Below are 26,041 nucleotides of genomic sequence, written 5' to 3'. Positions count from 1 at the left end.
AGCTACCACCAAGATTCGCACCAGATGCACGAAACACATCACAGCTATTTCAACAGAAACGCAAATAATGTGTTTCAAGGTGGGAGGTTTACGTTCAATAATTCTGGAGCTCATAATTCTGTCAAGTTGTACTTGACGGTATAGAGTGTGCAAAGGCACTAAAATGAAATGCCAGCGTCCAGCAAAACCAACTGTTCAGCATTATTGTTTTTTCTTTAGGAACGGCTAATTAAAGGCTAGGGTTTGGTGCTGCTTGTTCAGCACCCTGTTAGAAACCACAAGTCTGTGGGGCGCACTGTCTCATATCCTCTTACGCTATAATTTTGCTAGAGCTGGCTTGTAGTTTAATCCTGGATCCAAACCTTTAGCGAGTCGTATGGAACAGCCAGCGTTTTTGGATTCTCAGGAACTTTTTTGACTTTTTCAGACCCGGCAAACGTTGATTTGTTACGTTACGTTTAGTTTAACGATCATCATTATGATCATGATGCATATTTTCATTAAGGTGTTTGTTCTGCTTGTATCTCGCATCATAAAGTGCTCCTAGATTGGTGTATTTTATTTGGAGTCATTATATGGTGTCGATGAAGAATCACATATTTATTGAATGTTCTTCTCGTCCTCTTTGTTGGAACTGACGCCATTCTTCTTTTTTGTTTTTTTTTTTCTGGCTTGTATTGCGTTTGGATTTCCTGCTCGGTGGAGATTGTTTCCAGCCGCGCTCTCTGAAATTTACGATCTGCTGGCGATATCGTCAGTACGTCTACATCGACGTTTGGTGTGAGTGTGTGTGTGAGAGTGTGTGAGAGCAGGCCAGTGCATGATGTGTGTATGTGTGCGTGAACACCAAGAGTGTAGAGTGCAATCCAAGGTCAGGGATTGCAATACTGATCATATTTAACGTTCTATTTAGAGGTAGATCGTGCAGTCCAGGACTATATTTGGCTGAAGCATTGAAATCGGAGCTTGGTCAGTTTTCGAGGTGTAAATGATTTTACTGCTTTAAAGTGCACAGCGTGATTTGATTTCCTTTTGAAGTCACTGAAGGACATATTAAGGGCTGGATTTATTTCCACAACAGAAAAATCTTTAAAGATGCGGATTTTTAATTTTTTTTTTTTTTTTTTTAACAGTTTTACAGTAAATAATATACTGTTAAAAAAAAAAAAGAAACATAAACAAAAAATGATGTAGTCTTTTTAAACGAAATATAATTATCGTCTGTGTATGTTTGGAAACGGTGTGTGCGAGTCCTGTGAAAGATATTTTTATGGTCGTTTCTCTCATCAGAACACATCAGTAGTTCTGCCGTTTAAACCCTGAAGCAATACAAATTGTCCACCTGGGGCTATTTACAGCATCCCATTAAATCCCATTAAAGCAGCAGGATATTTATAGGAGGCTTTGCTCAGGTTCTACAAACATCTCCATCGTCCCCGGCCCCTCCACGCTGCAATTATAAAACCATCCCCAGTAATGTACTAATGAAGTGTCTGATTTGAGAAGTTACAGTCATTGATTTCATGTTCGGTGCTGTTGAATAGTTCACACAGGGTTTGTGTGTGTGTGTGTGTGTGTGTGTGTGTGTTTTTTTTTAATGATTATTTAAACCAAAAATGCTTGATTTTGATGTGCCCCCCCCCCCCCCCCCCCCCCAAAAAAAAATTGCTATGCAACTTGCGGAGTTTTTTTTTTTTTTTTTTTTCTTTTTTTCTTTCGCAGTGATTTGTTGTCCGTCGCACGTGAATCGAAGAGGGCTTTGGCTGAACGCGCGTCGTGATGACGTCACATGACGCGTCTTGACCTAAATCTTCGGTAGTTTCGAAAAAAGAATCGCAAGCTCCTCCGAATATTGCCAGAGTTTGCTTTGCTTTCTGTGATCGCAGAATCCTGGAGGAACATGTTTTCGTTTAAAAGCACTCCCCTTCATGTTTTATTGATGACTAGCATATTTTTTAATCCAGCAGAGGCTTTATTGATCCAAGATGTCTTGATTGATCCCTGAGTGTGTCTAATTCCAACATAAAACTGAACATTAATATTTTATTTGTCATAGTGTATAATATTGATTGGCACAGCCTTGTGAGGTTTTTTAAAAAAGTTCATGATTTTCTATAAAATTGGAAATAGGAGGAGTTTTCTCGGTTTTAAATTGGGAATTCCCATTCAAGAGACTATTACTGTTTTTTTTTTTTTTGGGGGGGGGGGGGGGGGTGTTTGTTTATTTATTTATTTATTTATTTATTTATTTGCATGTTTAATTGTCCTCCTTAAGCCTGGCCTGACACCGACTTGTGCAATTCGAGACATTTCATTGAAATCTTTACAAAGAGAGCAAGAAGAACGCAATTGAGTGATGTCATCAGCATGGGACTATGAGAGGGTATTTCAGGAAATGCAATTAACATTTTGGTGCTTTGGGAATCAGATTTTCAGAAATGGCTTCTCTCAAAGAGATGAGAGGTAACGTCACTGCAACACGGGAGGTTGTTCTCGCCGAACGCGTGGCCGAACCTAACCACGAACTTCAATACAAGCGTCCTGATTTGAATCGAATCGGACGTAACCAGTTACTGTGGGTTCCGTCCCGAAATGCTCCAAGTTGGATGTTTTTCTGCAAGTTGGTATCGGGCAACTCGAATCATCTCTGCGTGTTGCCCAGCAGCTACACATTTGATCATGAAAGCTTTTCGAGGAAGCCTGAATTATTTATCTAGACTAACAAAGTCATAAAGAGGCCCTTTAAGTATGCTGTAAATCTGTGGGCTTTAAATTTGTTTGTGGTTGCAACTAGGGCAGAGACGGAGCTAGATGGAAACATCGCTGCTTTCATGCAGTGCTCTTCCAAACCGCGCTCTCGGGCTGTCACAGTAACTGTAATACTGTGGAGCTGCTAGTATGACACCAGTGTATGAGAAGTTATTCTGAAATATTTCCATAACCATCAACGTGGCATTGTGGACTTGTGAAGTGTACTGCACAATCTAGTGGAAAAGTTTTTTTTTTTTTTTTTTTTTTTTTTTTTTTTTTTTTTAAATAATAATAAAAACATTTTTTTATGCACTTGTGACCACATTTACTGTGCTATAGAAGACAGAATTGTCATAGGACTTCAAAATCCATTCAAACGCTGACTATCTTTGTTGTACTTTCAACAATTCCCAATGTTCGCAGGAACTTGTAAGGCAGACGCTCCGTAATCCGATGTGTAAGTGTTGATATGAAGGGTTCTGGGTTGGTTTTTTTTTTTGTTTGTTTTTTTTTTTTTGTCTGAGGAGATGTTTATTTACCATTTTTGGAAGGAGTCTCCAGTGTCAGTGCTTTGTAACAGACATCAGAGGTAAAGCCGTAGCTGTAAGTTTCCTAAACCGAAAAGGCTTTGTGCTTTCTTGGTAACATGACAAAGGTGCATTTTTTTTATTTTTTTTTCTCTCCGTATTAACTTCAAGAGAGGGGGGGAAAAGAGACGAGATGTAGACACTCCACAACATTTGACGTAACCATAAATGGATAAAATGAATGACATTTTGCGTTTTAATGAAATAAAATGTTACATATTGGAAAGTTGCTGTGGTATAAGAGGAATAAAACACTTCAGGACACCACCGAGTCGCCGGTTATTTTCCTATCACAGCACACACCCAAGAAAGACCAGTGTGCGTTTGTAACCCAGGCTCTTGTTTTTGCCGAACCGACTGGCACGACTTTGCCCACGTAAAATGCCGACGGTGCAGAATTTCTGATGGCCTTTTGAAGGCCTTCTTTCTCGCAGGCTTCTGCTGTGTCCACTTTGTGCTCCGTCTGGAACACACACCCAAATAACTGAAAGTCATACCCACTCTGTGTGTTTCTAAAGACGTTGTGTGGCAAAATATCGTATCCATTGCATGGTTACTTTGCAGGTCTACCTGCATCCTTGAAATATTACACCCTCACTTTAATGTCATTAATTGCAGTTTGTCGGTCTGCAGTTTAGGCACACCTTAAGTCATAGTATTACATTACTTTCTATTACTGTTCTATATATTATGAGATCACCTTTTCAGGTACTTGGTCACAAAGAAGGTGACTATAAAGCCTTGATCACTGTGTGGTATAAAGTAAACTAAATCATAGTAGCAACAGCATCTCTCTCTCTCTCTCTCACTCTCCGTTTCTTATTAGTCTTTAATTATTAAGTAAAGTGTCCGCCGTACAATTCAGTCCCTCCAGGATTTCACGATTTTGCGATCACAGAAATGCGATTTTTCAAAATTCCCCCCGTCATTGACTTATTCCCTGTCCTGAACACCTGTGTGGGTGTATTAATATCTGTTTGACACTGTGAGAACAAATAAAAGTTACACAAAACATTTCTTATATTTATAAAGTACAAAAATTTTTTTTTTTTTTAAATCCTTTTGAACAAATGAGGTTAAGGTTAGGCTTAGAAGTACTTAGCCTTAGTAATACTCAAATTAATGGAAATGCCTGACAGAGATAGTAATACAAGACGTGTGTGTGTGTGTGTGTGTGTGTGTGTACGCTGTATCAAGTTGTGCCGAGCTGAAAGTAGCATTGTGTGTGGAGCGGGTGGAAGACAGAGATATGCAGGTGGGCTGATGGCCACACACAATGCCTCATTCACCATCTGCCATCATTCCGGCGCTCGGCCTCGTCTCGTCTGTCACCCGCTCTCTCCTGTGTCACTTGTTATTTCTCGTGATAGCGGCCCGCGGTGCGGATAAGGCGATCGACTCGTTCCGCCCTTCTCCTCTTTCTGTGGTCACTGACCTCGAATGTGTATTTGGGAGAAGTCGAGTTTCACTTCCTGGATCTGCACCGCTTCAGGCAGTCTGATTTCATCGAACATGGGATGTTCCTTCCTGTGCTGCTCTTAAGGCAAACAATGTCTCAGATAAAGGATGAGACGGAGGGCTTTTTTGGGGTTTTTTTTTTTTTCCTCTCGTATCCTGAAGAGTCTAAAGTTAGACCAGTTAAGTTCAAATTAGTTTGAATCTCCATTTTATTAAGTTTTGGATCTCAGAGTTGGATCTCTCTATCTGTGTCTGTGTCTCTGTGTGTTTGTCTGCCTGTGTGTGTGTGTGTGTGTGTGTGTGTGTGTGTGTGTGTGTGTGTGTGTGTGTGTGTGTGTAAAAGCAGCAGCAGCAGCATTCTGCAGTAATTGACTCACTCCTGATGACCTCTCCATGCTCTGTTTCACTAAAACCTATTACACACATGACACACACTCACCATGTGCTTGTGCAGTAGTGGACATGATTGAGTATTGCTTTATTATATTAACATCCCGTGTTAATTTTATTTGTGATGGTGTGTGAAATGCAGTTAGTGAGTCAACGCTTTGATTGCTTCGTGTGTGTGTGTGTGTGTGTGTGTGTGTGTGTGTGTGTGTGTGTGTGCATGTTTACTTGAGTGGGATTTCCTCCATAGACTAATTTCCTCAGCTCTGACAGCCAACTGTGTGCATGTGTGTCTTCAGGGATTTGAAGAAAACACCTGCTCCCCTCCACCTGCCCTCTCCGGGTTTGATGTGTGTGTGTGTGTGTGTGTGTGTGTGTGTGTGTGTGTGTGTGTGTGTGTGTGTGTGTGTGTGTGTGTGTGTGTGTGTGTGTGTGTGTGTGTGTGTGTGTGTGTGTGTGTGTGTGTGTGTGTGTGTGTGTGTGTGTGTGTGTGTGTGTGTGTCTTCGTCTGACCTGTTGACTGACACACACCCACTGAGATAAAAAATGAAATGTTGCTCAGAGCAGCAGGGACACTGGGTTGTTGTTTGGCCTTCTTGATTTTGCTGTGATTCCTCTCACTCGGCTCAGTGACTCAAAAGAACCTCACGTCCACCGACACGCCCTCAGTTTCACATGATAGCACTCCACCTTGTATACACACACACACACACACACACACAGATACACAGATGCACAGAGACGGGGGGGGGGGGGGGGTACTTTCATTTCCCACCTGATCCCAGCTTTCAGGGCCGCCACAGGGGAGGCTTTGATGTGTGAGGTTGAGTCTTGGGTAAAGGAAACATGCTAAATCCTGCGATTTATCTCTGTTCTCTTTTTCGCCGTCCACTCAGCGTTTGATCTTAATGCTTCAAACGAACGGATGAATTCGAACCGACGCGTGTATATCAATCAAATAAAACCTAAACGAGAGAGAATTATTAGGAAATCGAATTTCGTCATCCGCGTCATGACTTCTTTCAGAAGAAACTGGTACGTTCAGCTAATAAACGCGCTTAATCAGTGCCTACTTTAACAATTAAAGATCACTCGAGTGAAGACTCGTGGGCCTCTGATCAAGACGTCTAACCCACAAGAGTAACACGCTTGTACTTGCAAATTTTTCAAAGTGCTTACTTTTGAAAAACACTGGCTCGTCAGTAAAGGCTACACCGTGATCTCATGTCTTGTGTAGTTCTCCATTCTGCTTTTAGATTTGATGATTTTTTATTTTTTGGTTTCTTAAGCATGAATATTTATGAGTGATAAATTCCAAGAAACGCTTTTTCAGTGAGCTGGGTTGTTCTTCATGTGTCACTGCTTTTAAAGGGGTTAAATTAATGGCTTCTCGGAAAAGAAAGCCGAAAATCATATTTTCAGAATTGCCGCAATCATACGCTATTCATGTGCTCGCTGAGGGCACGGAATAGACCACTTTCCGAGAGACGCGTTGTGTTTACTTGCAGGTGCGAGCGTTTTGTAGGTCAGCTGCTGTGAATCCGAGTCCGGTCACTTCGTGTTCTTGGAGTTTTTGGACTGCGGTTCAGTCCTGTGGGCTTACAACATCTCTCGTCAAGAGTAACGTTTCCTTTCACAACACTTGTGTATGTCGGGGGAGGGAAAAAAAAAAAAAAGAATAACTTTACAGGGGTTGAAGTCAACTTTGTCGCTCTGCCACCACTGTGGTGAACTGTGTTCCAAATGAAAGAAACATTTTCACTGTCAAATGCAAATTCATCAGTTTATGTATTCATTGTATTTATTTCATGTTGGAAGGACAAATATACAACAGTTAATTACTTCAAGTGTTTGTGTGTGTGTGTGTGTGTGTGTGTGTGTGTGTGTGTGTGTGTGTGTTTTCAGTACTGCTAAATAAAAGTTCTCAGCCTGCTCCCAAGCGTTTTCCTCTTCACATTCAGTTAGATTTTTGGCTTTGTAATAGAAATATTGAGAAATATCGACTTCCCCTTAACCCCAACTGCCTGCTGAAACTACGCTATACCTCATGAGTTGCCTTTTAGGGAACCTTTTTTAATATCTGTTAAAACAAACAAAATACTAGTGGGAACTGCTACGGGGTAACATTTTAAATCTTAGTTCTTTAAGGGATCTTGTATAAAACGGGAAGGTTAGCGTTCGTGGACGAACCTTGTCATTGGTTTTAAAATGTTTTACGGTTCAGCATGCCAAGATTAAAAGTTTGAAAGGTTATAATGTTAAATGTTTAAAGGTTAAGATTAAAGTGTTAAAACGTTGCTATGATATTCCACATGGCTGCTATGCTGTGCCAGCTGGTTTCTAGGGTGTTGCTAGGTGGTTGTTATGCTATGCTAGGTGGTTACTGTGGTGTTGCTATGGTGATTCTAGGTGGTTACATTCATATTTCAAGTTTTCCAAATTTCGTCTGTGTAGCACCTACGGTTTGGTCCGCACGGCCTTCCGACTAAAAGTAAATGCACCCCTATGTCTTACCTTTGACGAAATAACGAATTTGGGAGCGTTGCTATGAGGCAACCGTGATTCCAATCTTTCCCAAAAGCATAAACATCCCGTTCCCTGTATGTCCGTGCCGAATTTCAAGGCTCAGATTTTCAAATAGAATAATAATAAGCAGCACATTATTATAACGAACAGCGTTATTCTATAATTAGTGTAGGTATACTGTAGATCTACTTTTAAACCTTACAGACTGCACCAAACGATGATGAGCAACCTCTCCAAGTTAAGCCAAACCTAGAGATGTTCTAAAGTATAGTAATAAGCTGTGAAGAAAAATATGAACTCACATGAAGACTTTGCACAAGCAAAGTGCAAATGATTTGCCTCTGCTCCTTTCAGCTGACTGTCAGCTGAACAGCTGTTCGAACAGCATATTTGATTTATATCCTCCTACATATAGCTTATATAATGCTTATGTCTTATTTATACTTTTGCTTATATTATTAATTTCATGTGTCAGAATGTTGGAGAAGTTTGAGAGCAAATCCCAGGACCGAGTCACTGCTGTGCCCTTGAGCAGCTCACATCTGTGCTCTGACTGGATTCGCCATCATCATCTGACGAATAAAGTGCTGATCTGGCTATTACAGACTTAAACTTGTGACCTCTACTGCAGATTCATTCATTTATTTATATATATATATATATATATATATATATATATATATATATATATATATATATATATATATAAATAATCTCTGCAAGCAGCAACCTATGGGGTCCAAGCACCCTTTGGCAAGTCCTTGACCAAGCTACATAGAAAATAGAACAATAAAGAGACCAAAGTTGAACAAACTATACAAAAGTTTCATGATGGTACCTCAGTGATAACCTGAAGCGACTGGCTGATTGTGACCATGTCTTATAACTAACCCAATCATCATTATAAATTCAATTACAAGTAGCCAAACGATGCAGTATACCAAATTTCTGCTCAATCAGACTTTCCGAGCTGTGAAAAACCACACCATGAATTATTTTTTTTACACCAGTTTTGGGAAAATATGCCAAAAAAAAACCCCCACAGGACTAGTTTGAGAAAGTAGGTTTCGTACATTATGCAAATCATCATCGTATCATCACCATATTGCAAAAACCTACACGTCTACACTAATGGGTGTTTTTTTTTTTGTTTGTTTGTTTTTTTTTGAGTTAGAAAGAGCGTGAATTGCCCTCCCCCAGCAGTTTGAAGAGTGGCATTTTGAGGATGTTATTCAGTGGACCAAAATGCACTGAATTGTAGAGAAGGGGTTGATTGGCATCAAGTCTTCGACCTTGTCTTGGCCCGAAGTGATTCTGCTCATTAGAGCACAACAGAGGGAAAAAGGCAAGACTGCGAGAGACGCAATATTCCTTCATTTTCTTTTCTTGCTGAGCAAAACCTATTTCTATTGGGCAGACCCTTCTGAGCAGAAATCCCCAGATTTCGTCTGCTCTGCCCCTGCCTGGTTAGCGTAACGATATAACGACACACCTTCAAGTGTTCTATTTCTTACTAAATAAATAAAATGTACAGAAACGTGCCCAGATTAATTGCTGGATAAAAGAAAAGTGCAGTTATTTCAATATGTTTGTATCCTTATCATCAAGTGTGAACTATATTTTATATAAACTACAACTCCAGACCGTAACTCATAACACACCTGAAATAAATTTCAAGTTGTAATGTTCAGTCGCCGGTCATGGAGGACGGAGCGTACAAAGCGGAGCACCAAAGCACACCGGTTTGTGTCTTTTGTGTGCAGGAAGCGTGCATGAGGTTAAATAGGGTCTTTATGGAATCAAAAGGGATTGTTCTGGAAGAGAAGTGCTGATTGAAGTGCGTGCACGTGGCGCTTTGCGTTGTTTCATATGTAGATGGTTTTGCTTGTCTTGCACTCCTGTGCTTCAATTGTTAGAATTGCAGATTTCATGAGCCGATTTGTTGGTGCAGGAGTGGTGCTGGATTTAATCTGATCCTGGAAGGAGCTCACGTTTATATGGAAAAGATTTAGTAAAAGAATGTTTAACAAATCTGAAATATTTATTTATTTATTTATTTTTTGGTATGATCCGTTTATGCTTCACTATTTACTTCTTGTGAAGCAAGTATGTTCTCAAAATGATTGGAAATGCATTAAATGATTTTTTAAAAATCAATCTTTCCACAGAGCTCCCGGAGAACTGGACGGACACGCGCGAGACCCTGTTGGAAGGCATGGCGTTCCAGCTGAAGTATCTTGGCGTCACGCTGGTCGAGCAGCCGAAAGGAGAGGAGCTGTCAGCCGCCGCAGTCAAAAGGATTGTTGCCACGGTGAGATCCCCATGGAAACCCCTGACCTCGCCAAATGCCCAAAAAGGGCCGCTTTGAGGCTAAGGGTTCAGATCAAAATCATGTGTCAGAATTGAGTTCTTAGTTCTGCCTCTTTCTCTCCATCACTGGCACCCTTTGTTAAAATACGCAAAAATAAATAACACGCAATAATTTTGCGCTTAAATCATACGAGGACACCGTTATACATGACATTTTCTACAACAAAAGTAGTGAAGACCCCCCCATCCCCCCACCCCGCCCAATAATTCTGTTTTCAGAATTATTGGCACCCCTAACAATGAATATGTAGTGAGGACTGCTGTAGGGGGAGAGGGTAGTTTATTGAATGTGATTAATATTTTTTTTAAAATATCCATTATTATTGTTAAATTAAATGCAAATATTTGCATATTATTAAATATCCAGTGTAACCTCATATTTGGAGAGTATTCTTTTAGGGCGTCAACAATTTTGTTGCATATATGCTACTTTTGATTAAATATTCTTCTAAAAAATAATGTTTTTGTTGGAGGAAACACAAGTTTCATGTACAGTTGTTTGAGTGGAAAATTGCAATGTTTTCTGTGAAAGGTGCCAATAATTCTCCAAACATGTTTCCATGTCCTTAGACCAGCTGTTTGTCATTCAGATTCCTCTCCAGGAATTCTTTCCCCTCCATGTAGTCACACACTGGCTTGTGAAGTAGCAAAGTGCTCAGTCCAGATCAAACAGCATTAACGCTGTTAAAATAGCTTCAACCTTTTCTCTGGCCTTTTCACTGAGTCACTCCAAAGCACAGAGCAGGACACTCGTCACTGACTACATGAATGTGCAGTTATATTAAACATCCCCCCCCCCCTCTCATTCTCTGTCTGTCTGTCTGTCTGTCTGTCTGTCTGTCTCTCAATTTTCAAAGTACTTTATTGACATGATTGTCTATATACAATATTGCCGAGCCATCAGCATAGATAAGAAAGGAGAATTTAAGTCTATAAAATAATAATAATAACCCCTCTCTGTCTGTCTGTCTCTCTGTCTGTCTCTCTCTCTTTCTCTGTCCATCTATCTGTCTCACTCTGTCTGTATCTCTGTATGTTTTTCTGTCTCCCTTCCTGGCTCTCTCTTTCTCTGTCTGTCTTTTTCTGTTTATCTGCCCCCCTCTCTCTCTCCCTGTCTTTATCTCTATTGCTGTTTATCTATCTGCTTGTGTCTGATTCTCTTTCTGTCTCTGTATCTCTGGCTGTCTGTTTCTGTCTCTCTCTGTCTCTCTCTGTCTCTCTCTCTCTCTCTCTCTCTGCCTCTCTCTCTGTCTCTCTCAGGCCAAAGCCAGTGGGAAGAAGCTCCAGAAGGTCATGTTGAAGGTTTCTCCAAGAGGGATCATCCTGTACGACAGCACCTCAAATCAGCTGATAGAAAACGTCTCCATTTACAGGTCAGACTGCTGACTGCTGATCTGTTCCCTTTCTCTTAATATCTGTGCAAGCAGCTGTTTTTCCTGATGCCCAGAAAGGGCATTTCATTCTCACATTCTCCTAGAACAAGCTATTTGAAACTTGTTTTGTGCTCAACGGGTCAGCCAGGGGTTATTTAATCCAGAATTTTCTAAAAGATTCCCGTCTGCTGTCTGATGGACATGACCTACACTAATAACATATACTTTTACCCGTGGTCACAGTTTAGTACAGTAATATACGGTTTGGAAAGTAGAAAGCAGCGTTCTTGGGTTTTGTTATAAAAAAAAAACAACAACCAGTCCACCAGTTTGGGGGAGAGGTTCCTGGATGAAGAAGAGAGAGACGTGTGGTCTCCAGTGACGTTAAAGTGCACACACAGAACAAAACACAGCTGTGCCTATGATGTCAGATCATCATCTTCTGCTCTAGAGATGTAACTCAATACAACTGCATTATTCAGATAGAACAGATAATAAACAGATATGAAGAGTAAGAACGTACTTTAAAAACAAAAATGAAAGCAGGTTCATCTAGTTGGGAATATTAATCCAAATAGTGATACAGGTACAGATGGTGTGGTATTCCACCCCTATTGTGCGTGTATGCGTTTTTGTTGTTGTTCTTGTTGTTGTTTTTTAAAAATTTGGTATGGAATTGGGAGGCTGTGGGTTTGTAAAACGAGATTGGAACTTGGACTTGAAAGCTTAAAAGGCCAAGACGAGAGGAAGACGCGGGGACCTTTATTTGTTTCTCGCTGCACGGCTTCTGTGCCTTTGGCTGTGATTTCGTCGGCTTGTCTCCATCTGACTCGTATAATTTCTGCTCCTTTCCGCAGGATCTCGTACTGCACTGCTGATAAGATGCACGATAAGGTGTTTGCGTACATCGCTCAGAGCCAGCGCAATGAGACGCTCGAGTGCCATGCCTTCCTCTGCACCAAAAAGAAAGTGGTGAGTTTAGTTTTTTTTTGTCTTTTCTTTCTTTCCTTCACGTCTTCTTGGCTGACGTGGATACATAATCGGGTGTCCCTAGAGGGATGACGGCATGGAAACGCCCTGATTTTCCCCTCGCTCGGCTAATGTTGCTGTAACCCCGAGCACATTTCCTTTCAGAGAAGGGCAGAGAGGCGAATGATTGAGACAGAGATGGACGGAAATGCAGGAGGACAGACAGACAGTTGGACGGAGACAGATGGACAGACAGAGTCGATTCAGTTCACTTTTATTTGCATAGCGCTTTTAACAATGGACATCGCCACAGTTCTCCTTTGAGTGCAGCCGCACGGTTTATGAGTCATATAACTCAAATCCCTTGTGAAATAAACTCCTAACGTATTGAACTGTATTAACTGTCTCCCTCTCTTTCTCCACCTTTTTGCTTTCTTCTCTTTCTCTCTGTCTCAGGCACAGGCGGTGACATTAACGGTAGCGCAGGCCTTTAAAGTGGCCTTTGAGTTTTGGCAGAACTCCAAGGAAGGTACGATCTCCGTTATTTCCTTCAGTGTCGGCTGCGTGATGGAGAGCTTCGTGTTCTTTCTCTCATCTTTGCTTTGTCTTTAAATAAATGTTCTAATATCTAAATATTGTATATAACACATTTCATGTCACCAGCTCCTCTTCGGTGTGTGAACAGTTGTTTATGTTTTCTGGTTATAAGCCCACCCATATTTCCTGTATTTTCAGTAGTTAATGAACTGAAAAACAATGGGAATCTGGCTCTGAGCCCAGTCTGTACGTGTGTGTGTGTGTGTGTTCATTCTCTCTAAGTCTGAGTGTGAGCTATTTTACATCATTCACTGCTTTTCTTTGTCCCCCAATGGCCCCATTATACAATTTCTGTGGGTTTAGAGGTTTATAAATGGGGTGATCCTCATCTCCTCTTAGATTTTATAATACTACACCATATCTAGTTAACTATCTAATGGATACAAGATGCAGATTTAAGCATTCAGTGCTTAATTAAAGCTTTTACAAGTGTTGGGTCCCTACACTGTGACTAATATTCACAGGAGGCCACACCTCCTTCACTGAGACTGACAGGCACAGAGGCCATGCCTCCTTCACTGAGACTGACAGGCACAGAGGCCACACCTCCTTCACTGAGACTGACCGACACAGGGGCCACGCCTCCTTTGATGTCTAAAGCTCTCAATCAAAATTCTGAGACACAGATTGTGTGTGCAAAGGTGAATGTGTGTGCGTGTGAAAGTGAGAGGCGAGAGTGTGTGTGTGCGCGCGTGTGCGCCCGCAAAGGCAAGAGAGTGTGTAAAAACGAGCTGGAGGCAATAATATTTTGACAGGATAGCTGATACACAGGTAGACCCTTTTGACAGGCAGTGAGAGGAGGAACAAGAAATAGACGATGGTAGGAGGGCTGAGAATGTGTGTGTGTGTGTGTGTGTGTGTGTGTGTGTGTGTGTGTGTGTGTGTGTGTGTGTGTGTGTGTGCGCGCACGTGTGTGTGTAAAAAGAAAATGTCAAGCCTCGCTGACAGCTTTTCTCACATTGATTTCTCGCTCAGTGTGAGATATGGAGAGTGTTTACTTATCCTTTGACACATCACACTGTTTTGCCAGATTTAAATATAAGCCTTTAATTCAGTTTTAAGTCGAGCTCCACTTCTATTTAATAATTGATAGATCATAACCGAGCTGCTTCAGGCTCGGTGTTGAGGTATCACCTGTTAAATATTCTGATTAATTCAGATTTGAAACTGTGTGTGTGTGTGTGTGTGTGTGTGTGTGTGTGTGTGCGTGTGTGCGCGCGTGTGTGTGCGTGCTTGTGTAACTGATGGGGAATAGCACAGGCTGTGATGTTGCAAGTAAAACTTTTAAAAGCTTCCAGAGCCCCAAAGTCTCAGTGGGTAGGAGTAGTGAGATAAGAGTTCATAAGTCTTGGATCACTTCTATCTTACAGAAACAGACACACACACACACACACTCTCTCTCTCTCTTTCTCTCTCTCTCTCTCTCTCTCTCTCTCTCTCTCTCTCAGTTGATCTGCAACTGTTCCACACAGTGTGTTTACCTAAGATTCCACATTTCAAAGTAAAGATGAGAGGAACTATAGCTGTGAACAGCGTGTGCGGGGGCCAAGCACCTCGCAGTGAAATTTACCAAAGACAAATTGCGAGGCTGGAGGCTTTCAGTTAGACGGTGATGATCTGAGGATCTTGTTAACAGTTACATATGTTTACATGTACATCTGACTGGCAAGATTGGAGCAACATTTAAATACGCTTATTGTAAAATTCAAACTTTCTGCCATTAAACAAAAAACAAAACAAAACATTGAGCCAGGCCGTTATTGTTATTCTCTCCAGTGTTCATGTTGTCGTTCTCTCCAGAAGATGCGTCACCGCATATTAAATGTGTGTGGGGAGCCAATCGTATTGAAACTAGCATTTTGCAGGAAACGTGTTATAATATATTGTTTCCCAGGTTAATTTTACTCACGTTTGCTTACGTTCGAGAAGGGCGCCTATAACTTTGTGGTTGAATGCATCACCCGTGTCGATACTGTACTGCGTAGTATGTATATGTGTTCTTCAAAATTATTGGCACCCCTACAATTTACATGTGCTGCTACGCCTTCTGGAGAATATAACAGTGCTGAGCCTATGAGTAATGGTGAGTATTAAAGATGGTTTATCCTCTAGCGATGTGTTTGGGATAATTCTTGAGACACATTCTGTCTCTGTACTGACTTTGAAATCTCCGTTATACAGATACACAGCCAAAAAATAAACCACAAGAAATTTAGTGTTGTCACTAAATATGTTCAAATTCGGTGTATAAACTGAGCTTTCGATTCGGGCAAGATTTTCTACAGACAAAAATATAGCACGTATTGTAGTGTAGTGCTGTACTGAAATACACCGTCAGTTATTTTCTGCATCGCTTATGGAAAATGGCTCGTGCGTGCTTTTTTGTTTTCTAGCATCTAGGTACTGGAAATCGTTCTTGTAATCGGTGAAAGCTTTACTTGTCACTACGCTGTAGTGTATTCACTCAATGTGGGCATTCTTTTCTGCAGACCATTGCATGTTTTTAAAGGCAGATTAGTGCAGATTATACATTATGTATTTGAATCAAAGCAATTATTCATTTACGTTGGTCCAGTCAGGCTGATATTAAACACCTTTTGGCTTTTAAAGCAGATATGTTCTGTTATTGATTATTTAAATGTGAAACGCTAATGGTACTCTTTCACTTTGCTTCGCCCATCTCTTAGAGAAAGAGAAGCGCGTAAAGTCAGACTTGGTTGGACCCAGCAACTCGCAGTCACAGAATTCAGAAAGTGTGGAAGAAGGAGGTGAGAGTTTCTCTTTCTTTCCCTTCATGTGTTCTCTTCGAAACGAGTTTTTGGGTGTGAGCATGTTCACACTGTGTGCCAGAGTACTGATGTTGATATCCTTCCAGAAAATGGCAATTTCCTGACAATTTGTACTCATGTGTTCAGATTTAATCTTAACATCAATCTTATGATATTTTAACTTGGAAATTATTATCATGCAAAATGATCACTCATCGTAAGAACCTAGTTTATGTGAAATGCTCTGGAACGTTTATGAAACAAGTTACTTCCTGTTATCATTTAGGTTATGGCAGCTATAAACATAGCATCATAGCACCAGCATTTATTTTTTGTGAAGAAAAAAAAACAAAAAAAACAAAAGGGGGAAAAAAAAACTTGTTTGTCTATGTGGGTGTGTGTGTGAATGAGTGAGTGAGCGAGCCTGAAAGGTCATGGATATGAGCCACCCTTCACACACACACTGTCACTTTTACTTGTAAAGTACAAGCTTCCTGTGTCGTATGAGGACAGTGACTTTGCAATATTGTGTGTGTGTGTGTGTGTGTGTGAGAGAGAGAGAGAGAGAGAGAGAGAGAGAGAGAGAGAGAGAATAAGAATGAGGTTTGGGACTCCAAAAGTGCCCATTTGAAAGGTCATGGACCTGCCACACACACACACACACACACACACACACAGAGAGATACACACTTATTGAGTTTCAGAGTGAACCTTGGGTAATTGCACTGCTTGTGAAAGAGGAGACGTTAAATCTGCTACAAGAAGACAGAAGGATTTAAAATGGTAAAGGAGGCCAACGTGGCACTGAGTGAAAAAATAAACATCTAACCCAGGGATGTAATTGTTTAGTTTGACAGGCCTGTAGTGTTGTTCTGCGCTGTTCTGAGTTACGGCTGTTCTGTTCAATTCTACAGTGCGATCTAGAGTTCATTCTAACAAGTAATCAGTACATTAGAAGTCTACTCAGTCATTCGCTAAATAAGCGCAACAGAGCAATAAAGAGCACAGGATTGTTAAGCAAACAGGACGTCTACAAAGATGATGATGGTGGTGGTGGTGGTGATGATGATGGTGGTGGTGATGATGGTATTGGTGATGGGGTGGTGGTGATGGTACTGGTGGTGATGTTGGTGGTGGTGATGGTAGTGGTGGGGGTGGTGGTGATGGTAGTGGTGGGGGTGGTGGTGGTGGTGGTGATGATGGTGGTGATGGTAGTGGTGGTGATGATGATTATGGTGGTGATGGTGGTGGTGATGATGGTATTGGTGATGGGGGTGGTGATGATTATGGTGGCGATGGGGGTGGTGGTGATGATGGTAGTGATGGGGGTGGTGATGGGGTTGGTGGTGGTGATTATGATGGTGGTGGTGATGGTAGTGATGGGGTGGTGGTGATGGGGTGGTGGTGATGGTAGTGATGGGGATGGTGATGGTAGTGGTGGGGGTGGTGGTGATGGTAGTGATGGGGTTGGTGGTGGTGGTGATGATGATGATGGTAGTGATGGGGTTGGCGATGGTAATTGTGATGGTGACGAAACATCTTACTGATGGCCTATTATAAAGAATGCTATCTCTTTTTTTAAAGTACATGTTTAATGTAAGTGTGTGTGTGTGTGTGTGTGTGTGTGTGTGTGTGTGTGTGTGTGTATGTGTGTAGAAGTGGCTACAGGGAATCTGTTAAACTTAGAGGAAGGTGCAGTTATACATTCAGGACCTGATGATGATGCACATACAGCACAGAGCATCAACACAGATAACAACAACATTGTTTGGGTAAGTACAAACACACACACACACACACACACACACACACACACACACAAATAATAAATAACAAATAACAATATCTTTACCAAGGGTGCCAGTAATTCTGGAGCACATAATGGTAAAGATGGGTTCCATAAGGTTTTAACTGCACTATCAAAAATAGTACGTGTCACAATTAATGGCACCCCTGCATTTAGTACTTTGTGCAACCTTCCTTGCTAACATAACTGTCTATCTCTCTGTTTTTTTCTGTTTGGATGTCTGTCTGTCTATCTGTCTATCTGTCTTTCTATCTATCTGGCTATCTCTCTGTCTATCCTTATGTCTGTTCATCTGTCTAGCTGTCTGTCTGCATGCCTGTCTGTCTGTCTCTTTCTCTTCCCCTCTGTCTGTCTATCTTTCTGTTTGCCTGACTATCAATTTGTCTTTTCTGCCTGCCAATAATTGTTATACATTGTGTGTGTATGTGTGCGTGCATACAATCATGTGAAAAAACAAGTATTGTTTAAATTTTTTTTTTACATCTTTGGACAAGCAAACATTTGATGCTCTTTGAAACAGTGCATATCAGTAAAGTGGATACACTTTATCAAATGACACATAAAATTGGCATTTTCCCAATTTAAATGAACAAAAAAACAGATCAGTCACATGGAAAAAGGAAGTACACCCCTACATTTATCACAAAGAAAAGGCCTTTCCAATACTACAGTTTGCCAGTGAGCACATTGGCAAAGACCAGACCTTTTGGAATAATGTTCTCTGGACAGACGAATCAAAGATAGAGTTGTTTGGCCACGGTAACAGCAGACATGTTTGGTGCAGCCAAAGACAGCTTTTCAGGAGAAGCACCTCATACCACCTGTGAAGCACGGTGGTGGAATTGTAATGGTTTGGCGTTGCTTCACTGCCTCCTAGACTGGACAGCTTGCATTCATTAATTCAACTATGAATTCTGCATCATATCAAAGAGTGCTTGAAGATAACGTGTCTTCAGTAATCTGTCCGAAAGTCGAAGTTGAACCAGAAGTGGGCCTTTCAACAGGATAATGATCCTAAGCACGTGAGCAAATCCACCCAGGAATGGCCCAAAAAAAAGAAATGGAGGGTTTTGGAATGGCTAGTCAAAGCCCGGATTTGAATCCCATTGAAATGTTGTCGGGGGATTTTAAACGGGCAGAACATGCAATGTCAGCCATCTTGCAACTGAAAAAATATTGCATGGCCTCTAATGTTGTTCTGCGCTGTTCTGAATTACGGCTGTTCTATTAAATTCTATTGAGCGATCAAGAGTTCATTCTAACAAGTAATCAGTACATTAGAGGTCTACTCAGTCATTCGCTAAATACCTGCTAGCTAAGAAGCACAGTGTATTAGAAAGCACCATCATCAGGGTGAAGAATAGCAGAGCTATGATATTTACTGCAGAATCCAAACTATTGTAATTCCTCCTGTAAACTGGGGGGAAAAAAATGTAAACCATTCTTTGTTCACTTGAGACAAACACACCACTGTATGAGTGAACACACACACACACACACACACACGGAGACAATGGAACTGATTTGCTATTGTTTTACATGTACACAAAAGTAGAACAAAAAAGCATTGGGTTAAAGAGAGTGCTTTGTTGTTGTTTTAAAGGCTAATCCGTGGGAGCTGTTTGTGTTTGGATATACTGTGTAGGAGTGACAAACCAGCAGGTGGAATCAATTTATCACATCAAACACGATTTAGTGTGCAAATGATGAACGCTCGTTCTCGGACACCAGGGAAACGTGTAAATGTGCGAGAGAGTGACCTGATCGTGTGAATCAGAGTCGGTCAGTCGGTTCCTGTAACTCGACAGTGCACTCGTGGTATATCATAAGCACGTTTGTGCATCCCGTAAGGGATGCACAATACGCGAGGTATTGTGCATACCTCGCGTGCCATCAGCAAGCAGCAGTGTATTCACCATAGCTACATAAATCAGCTCGTTTTATGGGAAATTCACTGCTGCAGCGACGAAATCCAGTCGAGTCATGTTCAGCGTTTCTGCTTCTTTGTTACCACTGACATGCTGCATATGCGTCATGTGACTCATCCAGCTTGCCTGTTCTTGCTGATCAAATCTTTAATTGCTCATAAGTGGAAGCTTCCAAAGGCAACATAAAGGAGTTTAGCTATTGCCACCCTTATTCCGTTTACCAGAAAAATACAAGGTGTTTCTTTTCAGTTAAAGCAGGAGCAGATTAGATAGTTACTGGGTTCCCAGGATATATAATGTAACATATTAAACATTTGTGCGTGACTGTTTACAGAAACTTGACATGTACAGAGTAAGTTCTTTAAAGTCATAGGAACAAAACATTTCCAAGTCTTTCGTAGGATTTCGTAGAAGTATGGTCTGCGGTTTTTAGCTAAAGCTTGATGTTTGAAACGCAAAATACAAGCTATATGTAGTTTTTCTTATCAAATCGCCCACGTAAAAAACACATGCGCATATGCTGTCGAAGTTGGAATGAATGACTGGAATGTGCAGTTCTTATAAAATAATCAACTTTGGCATGGCAAAGTGTTTTATTCCTTTGATCCCAGGGCACTTTACCAATTCTAACAATTAATTTATTAAAGAATGACATGTCAGGGTTTTTTTTTTATTTTATCCATTTGTAGTTACATTGGCAGCTATAAACAGTATCTCCTTCGCCAGCCTCTTTTCTTTTCTTTCTCGTGAATTTAATAAGACAAAAACCCTTTCTCGAGTTGGAAAAACGAAAGACGGCTTTAGTTGTTAGAAAAGTGCCGACACTGGAGATGCCTTCCAAAAATGCTAACTAAACATCTCCTTACAGAAAACTTCACCGTATCAACAATCAAATTTGTTAATCCATTTATGTGTCCCTGTGTATGTGGTTACTAGAGGAACGATAACATTTTCAAACAAGTGCATTTAATATAAACATAGATTGAATTGTAGCCGGAACTACTTTCAGAGCTGCTGTTGTAGAAAATTCATGAACACCTTCTGTCCAATCAGAATGGAGAATTCCAAATCGCAGCAGTATAACGGACAGCAATGTACCCGTTAGAAAAATCTATACAAATAATTATACTGTTCTTTACCACTATATAAACATTGTCTACAGCACGTTTAAATAATGCGCTGATTTTACTCTACTAAATAATACTGTGTTTCACGACAAAGTTCAAAAACATCGATGAATGATTAAAATATGATTATACAGTGATTTATTTATACATGTTGTGTTTACTCTCTACGTATATTTAAATGGAGACGATGATTGTGGATTAATCGCGATGACCCCAAATACTCCGGATTAGCTCACATATCTAATAATTGTGAGAGTCCTCATGATGATCGCTCTGTCTTCACCGCTCTCTGCTTTATTAGTTTGCTGTTTGAGTGTCTAGACAGGGCAATTTATGCAGATTAAATGTGTTCGTCCCAGCAGGCAGAAGTCATTATGATTAGATTAGGAGCTCGGGGTATTGCACCAGTCACAAGTCAGATCTGGAGAAAAGGTTGCAGGTTAAACAGTTACTCGTAGAGTAGAAGTGTCACAAGTTAAATCTCATGCTGTGTAAGTCTCATAATTGTGTTCATTTGTGCCTTTTCATTTCTCATACAGGAGCTTGAGGACGGCCTGGATGAAGCGTTCTCAAGGTTAGTGAAGTTTATTTTTGTGTAGAACATCACAGCCTTTTCATTAACTCGATATAACGATCTTGCAGTGCAAGGGAAAAGACCACTATATTCATGATGCTGTATTATTTAGTGTACTCTCGTTTCTAGGTGGCATTTTACACAAATTTATGAAATTTGCAGCACAACTGTCTTAACAAGAAGTAGGTTCATGTACAAATTTTTAAAAACTAATATTTATGCAACCTATATATATTATAGAAATTAATCGCTCAATAACTTGCACTATATATGTGTGTGTATGTATATGTATGTATGTATGTGTGTGTGTGTGTGTGTATATATATATATATATATATATATATATATATATATATATATATATATATATATATATATATATATATATATATATAATATACATATATACACACACACACACACACACACACACACAGTATATTATAGTAATTTAGTGCGTGATTAATTTGTAGAATTTCTACCTGCACCTTTTCGTACATGCCCCATAGTCAGCGTCATTTGCTGTTTGGTTTGTTTAGTTATGTGCAGTCTGAGACTAAAGCAAATGAAATAAACAAACCAAAAGCATGAATTTTGTTCTTGGCAAACAGACTAATATGTTTGAAAGCACTCTTAAATTTAGTAGCTTCATACAAACATAAATGTTGCATCCGACTTACCTCGGGAGTGGGAAGTTGAAGCTTGGAATGATGTTATAATCGACCGCCATGCATTTGCGCTACAAAGTGAGGCAAATAAAACATGGACGCGTCCTTGTTCAACTTTTGCTAGCAACAAGCTCACCAGCTAACTGTGATGAGTGATGTATATTTACCTCCTCAAAACAGTGAGCTGTATAGTCAGTGTTTTATATTTAGCAAGTGAGTATGTCTGATCTAAAGCAAATACTTAACAACTTACTGCTGATGCTGTGAGCAGCCATGTTGATTTGACGTCGCTTGCTGAACTCTGAGGAATTCTGCGTTAAGGAGACCATCCTGAGTTCCTCATTAGGAATTCTGACTCATGGGGCGTTTTCTTTGGTTTATCCTGGACGGAGGTCTCGGGTAAATGAACGTCATTGATCAGTCAGTTAAGCCATGCACATGTTTGGTGTCATGCAGACACATGTAATGTTCTACGCTAAAGAACGTACACTTGATTTGAATCATTTTAGTTCTACAACAGCAAGGAACATAACAGCATGACATCTGTGCATCACCAAACTCTGACCAGTGTCCCCCTTACTCAGCTTTCCTTTTGTGATACGTTTGTCCTTTCACCACATTCTGCACAGTCACACGACCTATTATGCACTATAAACTTGAATCTATGCGTGCAGAGTCAGTTTCAAGAGATTCTTTTCTGGCATTTACACACAGCTCTAAAAATAGACTATGGGGTTGTTTTTTTTTTGCAGTGACACCACACCCATCTCACTGCTCTTCTTTCTGGTTTCATATAGGAACTGTGCTGCATGGGGATTGCACGAACTCGTTTATTTGACGGTTTAATATTAACAAAATCATTATTAAATTTCTAACTGCATGAAGAAATGAAGTGGAGACTCAATTTGTGGTTCTGAGAGAGATGAAACTGATCAACTTGTCAATGTTTTTCTTTCACATGTGTCTGTATAAAAAAAAAAAAGAGAGAGGAGAGAGAGAGAGACTGAATTACACCTAATAATTACACCACATAATTAAGCCATGCACATGTTCTCTTTAGAAAAATAAAAGAAAAGGTGCGAATAATTTAATTCGTTCGAGTTCGAATCTAGTGCAAGGGTTAAGATTTCCTGACTTCGTTTAATCCAGGAAGTGCAAGCCAAATTTCTTCTTATCGAAGCTCACAGCTTGGAGCCCTACAGCTCTCCTCTGTCCATTATGTTATTCTGCTTATTGAGTGCCTAGACTGGACAAATCCTACAAATTCAATTAGTCACACCCAAAGGTAATTAAATCAATATGATGAGAAGCTCAGGTTCATTCCAGTTAGAGCTAATTTCAGACATTTCAGTTGCTGCTGGGAAATTTCAGCTAGTTCACACTGTGTGTGTGTGTGTGTGTGTGTGTGTGTGTGTGTGTGTGTGTGTGTGTGTGTGTGTGTGTGTGTGTGTGTGTGTGTCCAACAGAAAAGACAGCTGCTGTCCTCATAGCAAACCTTAGACCATTGTGTAAACTACAGAGGTTAGGTATTTAATTGTAACAGGATTGTTTTTGAGCTCCTCACTGTGCATTAGATTTCAGCAAAAAATAAATACATTTTTTTAATTAGCGCTAGTTTTAGTGATACAGCCAGGTTAAACCTTCACCGAAATATCTCTTTCAAGGTTCATGGTCTGCTTCCGTGGTACTTTATTTACAAAGAGGATCAGAGCGGGTGTAGCAGGTTCATATGTGGACAGACTCACCTTTAGACCTTTGTCTTAAGCCTAAAGGTTCACTCTCGGACATTTGGCACGTTTTCCTTTTCATCGCCGACGGGTCTGAGGGTGAATATGTAATGCCTCGCGCTCTGTTGCCATGGCGTTTTAGAAAGTGTGCTGCAGTATTTGGAAACGAGGAAACGCTAATATAAGCTTTAAAGAGAATGTAATCCCTAATGCACGGCGATTCGTGCTTGGAAGGATTACTTTCATATGATGTTGCAAATAATAATGTGCACTCGAGTCTTAAAAATAGTCCAGTTTTGTACAAATGAGGATAAGTGTTCACAAATTTCACCCAGAAATTGTTGGTGTGTTTGTAAAGTTCCAGTCTGCACCGGTTATTCATGTGTGTACAGTATTTGAAGGCTTCTTAATTAAAATCACGTTTTGTTCCTTTACCGCTGATGATTAATAAGGATATTTTTTATTCGGTGCTCACTAATGTGCAGGGTAATCAGAGGGAAATTGGGGACATCTGAAGGCTAAAGGGTGCTTGTTTTCTTCTGAAGTGAAGATCCATTGTGAAATATACATGAATCAAGCTCTCAGGCTGCTAATGACACAGTTCGGGTAATGTCAGTGTGTCTTAAAATCAAAGCATTACTGTACACGTGGAAGCACGTAAGTGAGGAACAAACATTGGGGGGTGTTTTGTTATAGGAAAATAATCAGTGACGGGGTTGTGTGATATGGCTCGAAATGAAGTAGTGTTACTGTTACCATGATCCACAGTATGCCTTGAAGTGTTTTATTAGTCTTATACCATTTGCCAATGATTCTTTTCTAAAATTATTAATTAAAACAACAACGTCATACTTTATCGGTGTGTAGTTACATTCAATATTGTTGAGTTCTACCTTTTTTCTTCACTAAATAAAGTTTTTTTTTATTAACAATGTTTATTATTATGTTTCGATGATGTGGATGATGATTGCTATGCACAAAGTGGCTTAATACGAAAAAGCTGTTTTAAAGTATGTGCCCCCTCTGTCTCATGTCATCCTCTCTGATAGTTATATCTATGACGTGGTTCTATAGAGCGCTCGTCTACACGTTTCACACGTTTCAGTATCTCTCTTCTGTTGACCCCTTTTTTTCTGAATCGGTCTCGTCCTGAGTGAACTCACACAGCTCGTGCCTTCACCTTCTTACTCCCCTTTTTACTCAGCACTGATTGACCTATAATAAACCTTTTTAAAATCAGTGCCAGCGTGTGGTCCATTAGAGGATGAAAACACTCACAGCAGTCTAAATGTCTGATGAAAAGCTGGCCAGTGCTATCTACAGGCTGAGGGTAAAACTTTCAGTCATAACGTGTAGCTGATTAACATTGTTTTGGTCTGTAGTATTTACTCACTCTGACCTTGTTTGTGATGATGTGTTTCTCTTCAGCCGCAGTTTGGATAGTTTTGAGTCGTGTTCAGGTAAAGAAGTGCTTCATTTAGTGTATAGTGTCATTACCAGACTTGTAGCATCCTCCACTGTCCATTTTACTCCATTCACATCCATAATCATTAAACCTAGCACCGCTGTTCACCAGTGATAGTCTTCACCATAGCTGATGTGTAGAATTCTCTCATCTTGACTCATCATTTCCCGCTCAGAACCCTGTTCAGATGCAAAAAAAAAATTTTTTTTAAATGATTTCTTCCAAAAAAAATTATAATAATATATTAAGTAGGACAATCTGTTTAGAAATGTCAGGGTTCTTTGCCTGTTTTTAGATGTAGTATTTGTTTGTCTGTAATTTTCATTAATTCATTTATTGTCTAATAGTAGTAAGTCAAGATGAATTAATAATATGTGATCTTAAAGATGCTTTATCACTCATCCATCGGTTGGAATGAGTTAAGGAAGCCTCTTATCACATACTTAATTTCAACCTAGAATCTTCACCCTGAATTTACGCTTCATGATCTTACGTAAATTGAAATGGCAAGTTTTACAGTGGCGTTAATGTGAATCATACGTGTGAGTAACGCACAGTAAAGCCGAGCAGGTTCCTACAACTCACTAGAATTTCTAAAGGACCTGGGATGAATGAGAACTCGTAATTTAACACCAGTCCAGTCTGACTTACTACAAATAGACATTCAGTCTTGTATGTACATACACATCAGTGCATTTTTCCCTCATGTTTTTCATCCTCTGCCATATATGCCATAAAGGCATGGTTACCATAACAGTATTCTTAAGAATGTGAAATACCATCTGATTATGTCACCGTTGTCAGATTGAATAAGATCTAATGATTTCAAATGTACCTAAAAGTGAGAGTCTGATCAAAATAACTCCAGAAAGCAGTGTTATGTGAAGTGTCACTCGGATCACGAAATCTCATCTGATCTTCCAGTTGAGAGATGTTCAACAATTCCAGCTTTGTTTTTT

General features: G+C 40.1%; 1 protein-coding gene across 1 annotated transcript in view; it reads left to right on the top strand.

The window, feature by feature from the left end:
• Nucleotides 1–26,041, top strand: part of ldlrap1b (low density lipoprotein receptor adaptor protein 1b) — a 35,861-nt gene that overhangs the window by 7,942 nt on the left and 1,878 nt on the right. Inside the window, exons 2-8 of the mRNA XM_053620375.1 lie at nt 9,878–10,020; nt 11,340–11,452; nt 12,310–12,424; nt 12,878–12,950; nt 15,706–15,786; nt 17,443–17,558; nt 21,188–21,222. Coding sequence (XP_053476350.1) covers nt 9,878–10,020; nt 11,340–11,452; nt 12,310–12,424; nt 12,878–12,950; nt 15,706–15,786; nt 17,443–17,558; nt 21,188–21,222 — 676 coding nt within the window. The remainder of the gene's footprint in view (nt 1–9,877; nt 10,021–11,339; nt 11,453–12,309; nt 12,425–12,877; nt 12,951–15,705; nt 15,787–17,442; nt 17,559–21,187; nt 21,223–26,041) is intronic.

This window comes from Ictalurus furcatus, chromosome 3, assembly GCF_023375685.1.
Source record: "Ictalurus furcatus strain D&B chromosome 3, Billie_1.0, whole genome shotgun sequence".
NCBI lineage: Eukaryota > Metazoa > Chordata > Actinopteri > Siluriformes > Ictaluridae > Ictalurus > Ictalurus furcatus.
This window is presented reverse-complemented; position numbering and strand designations above follow the sequence as displayed.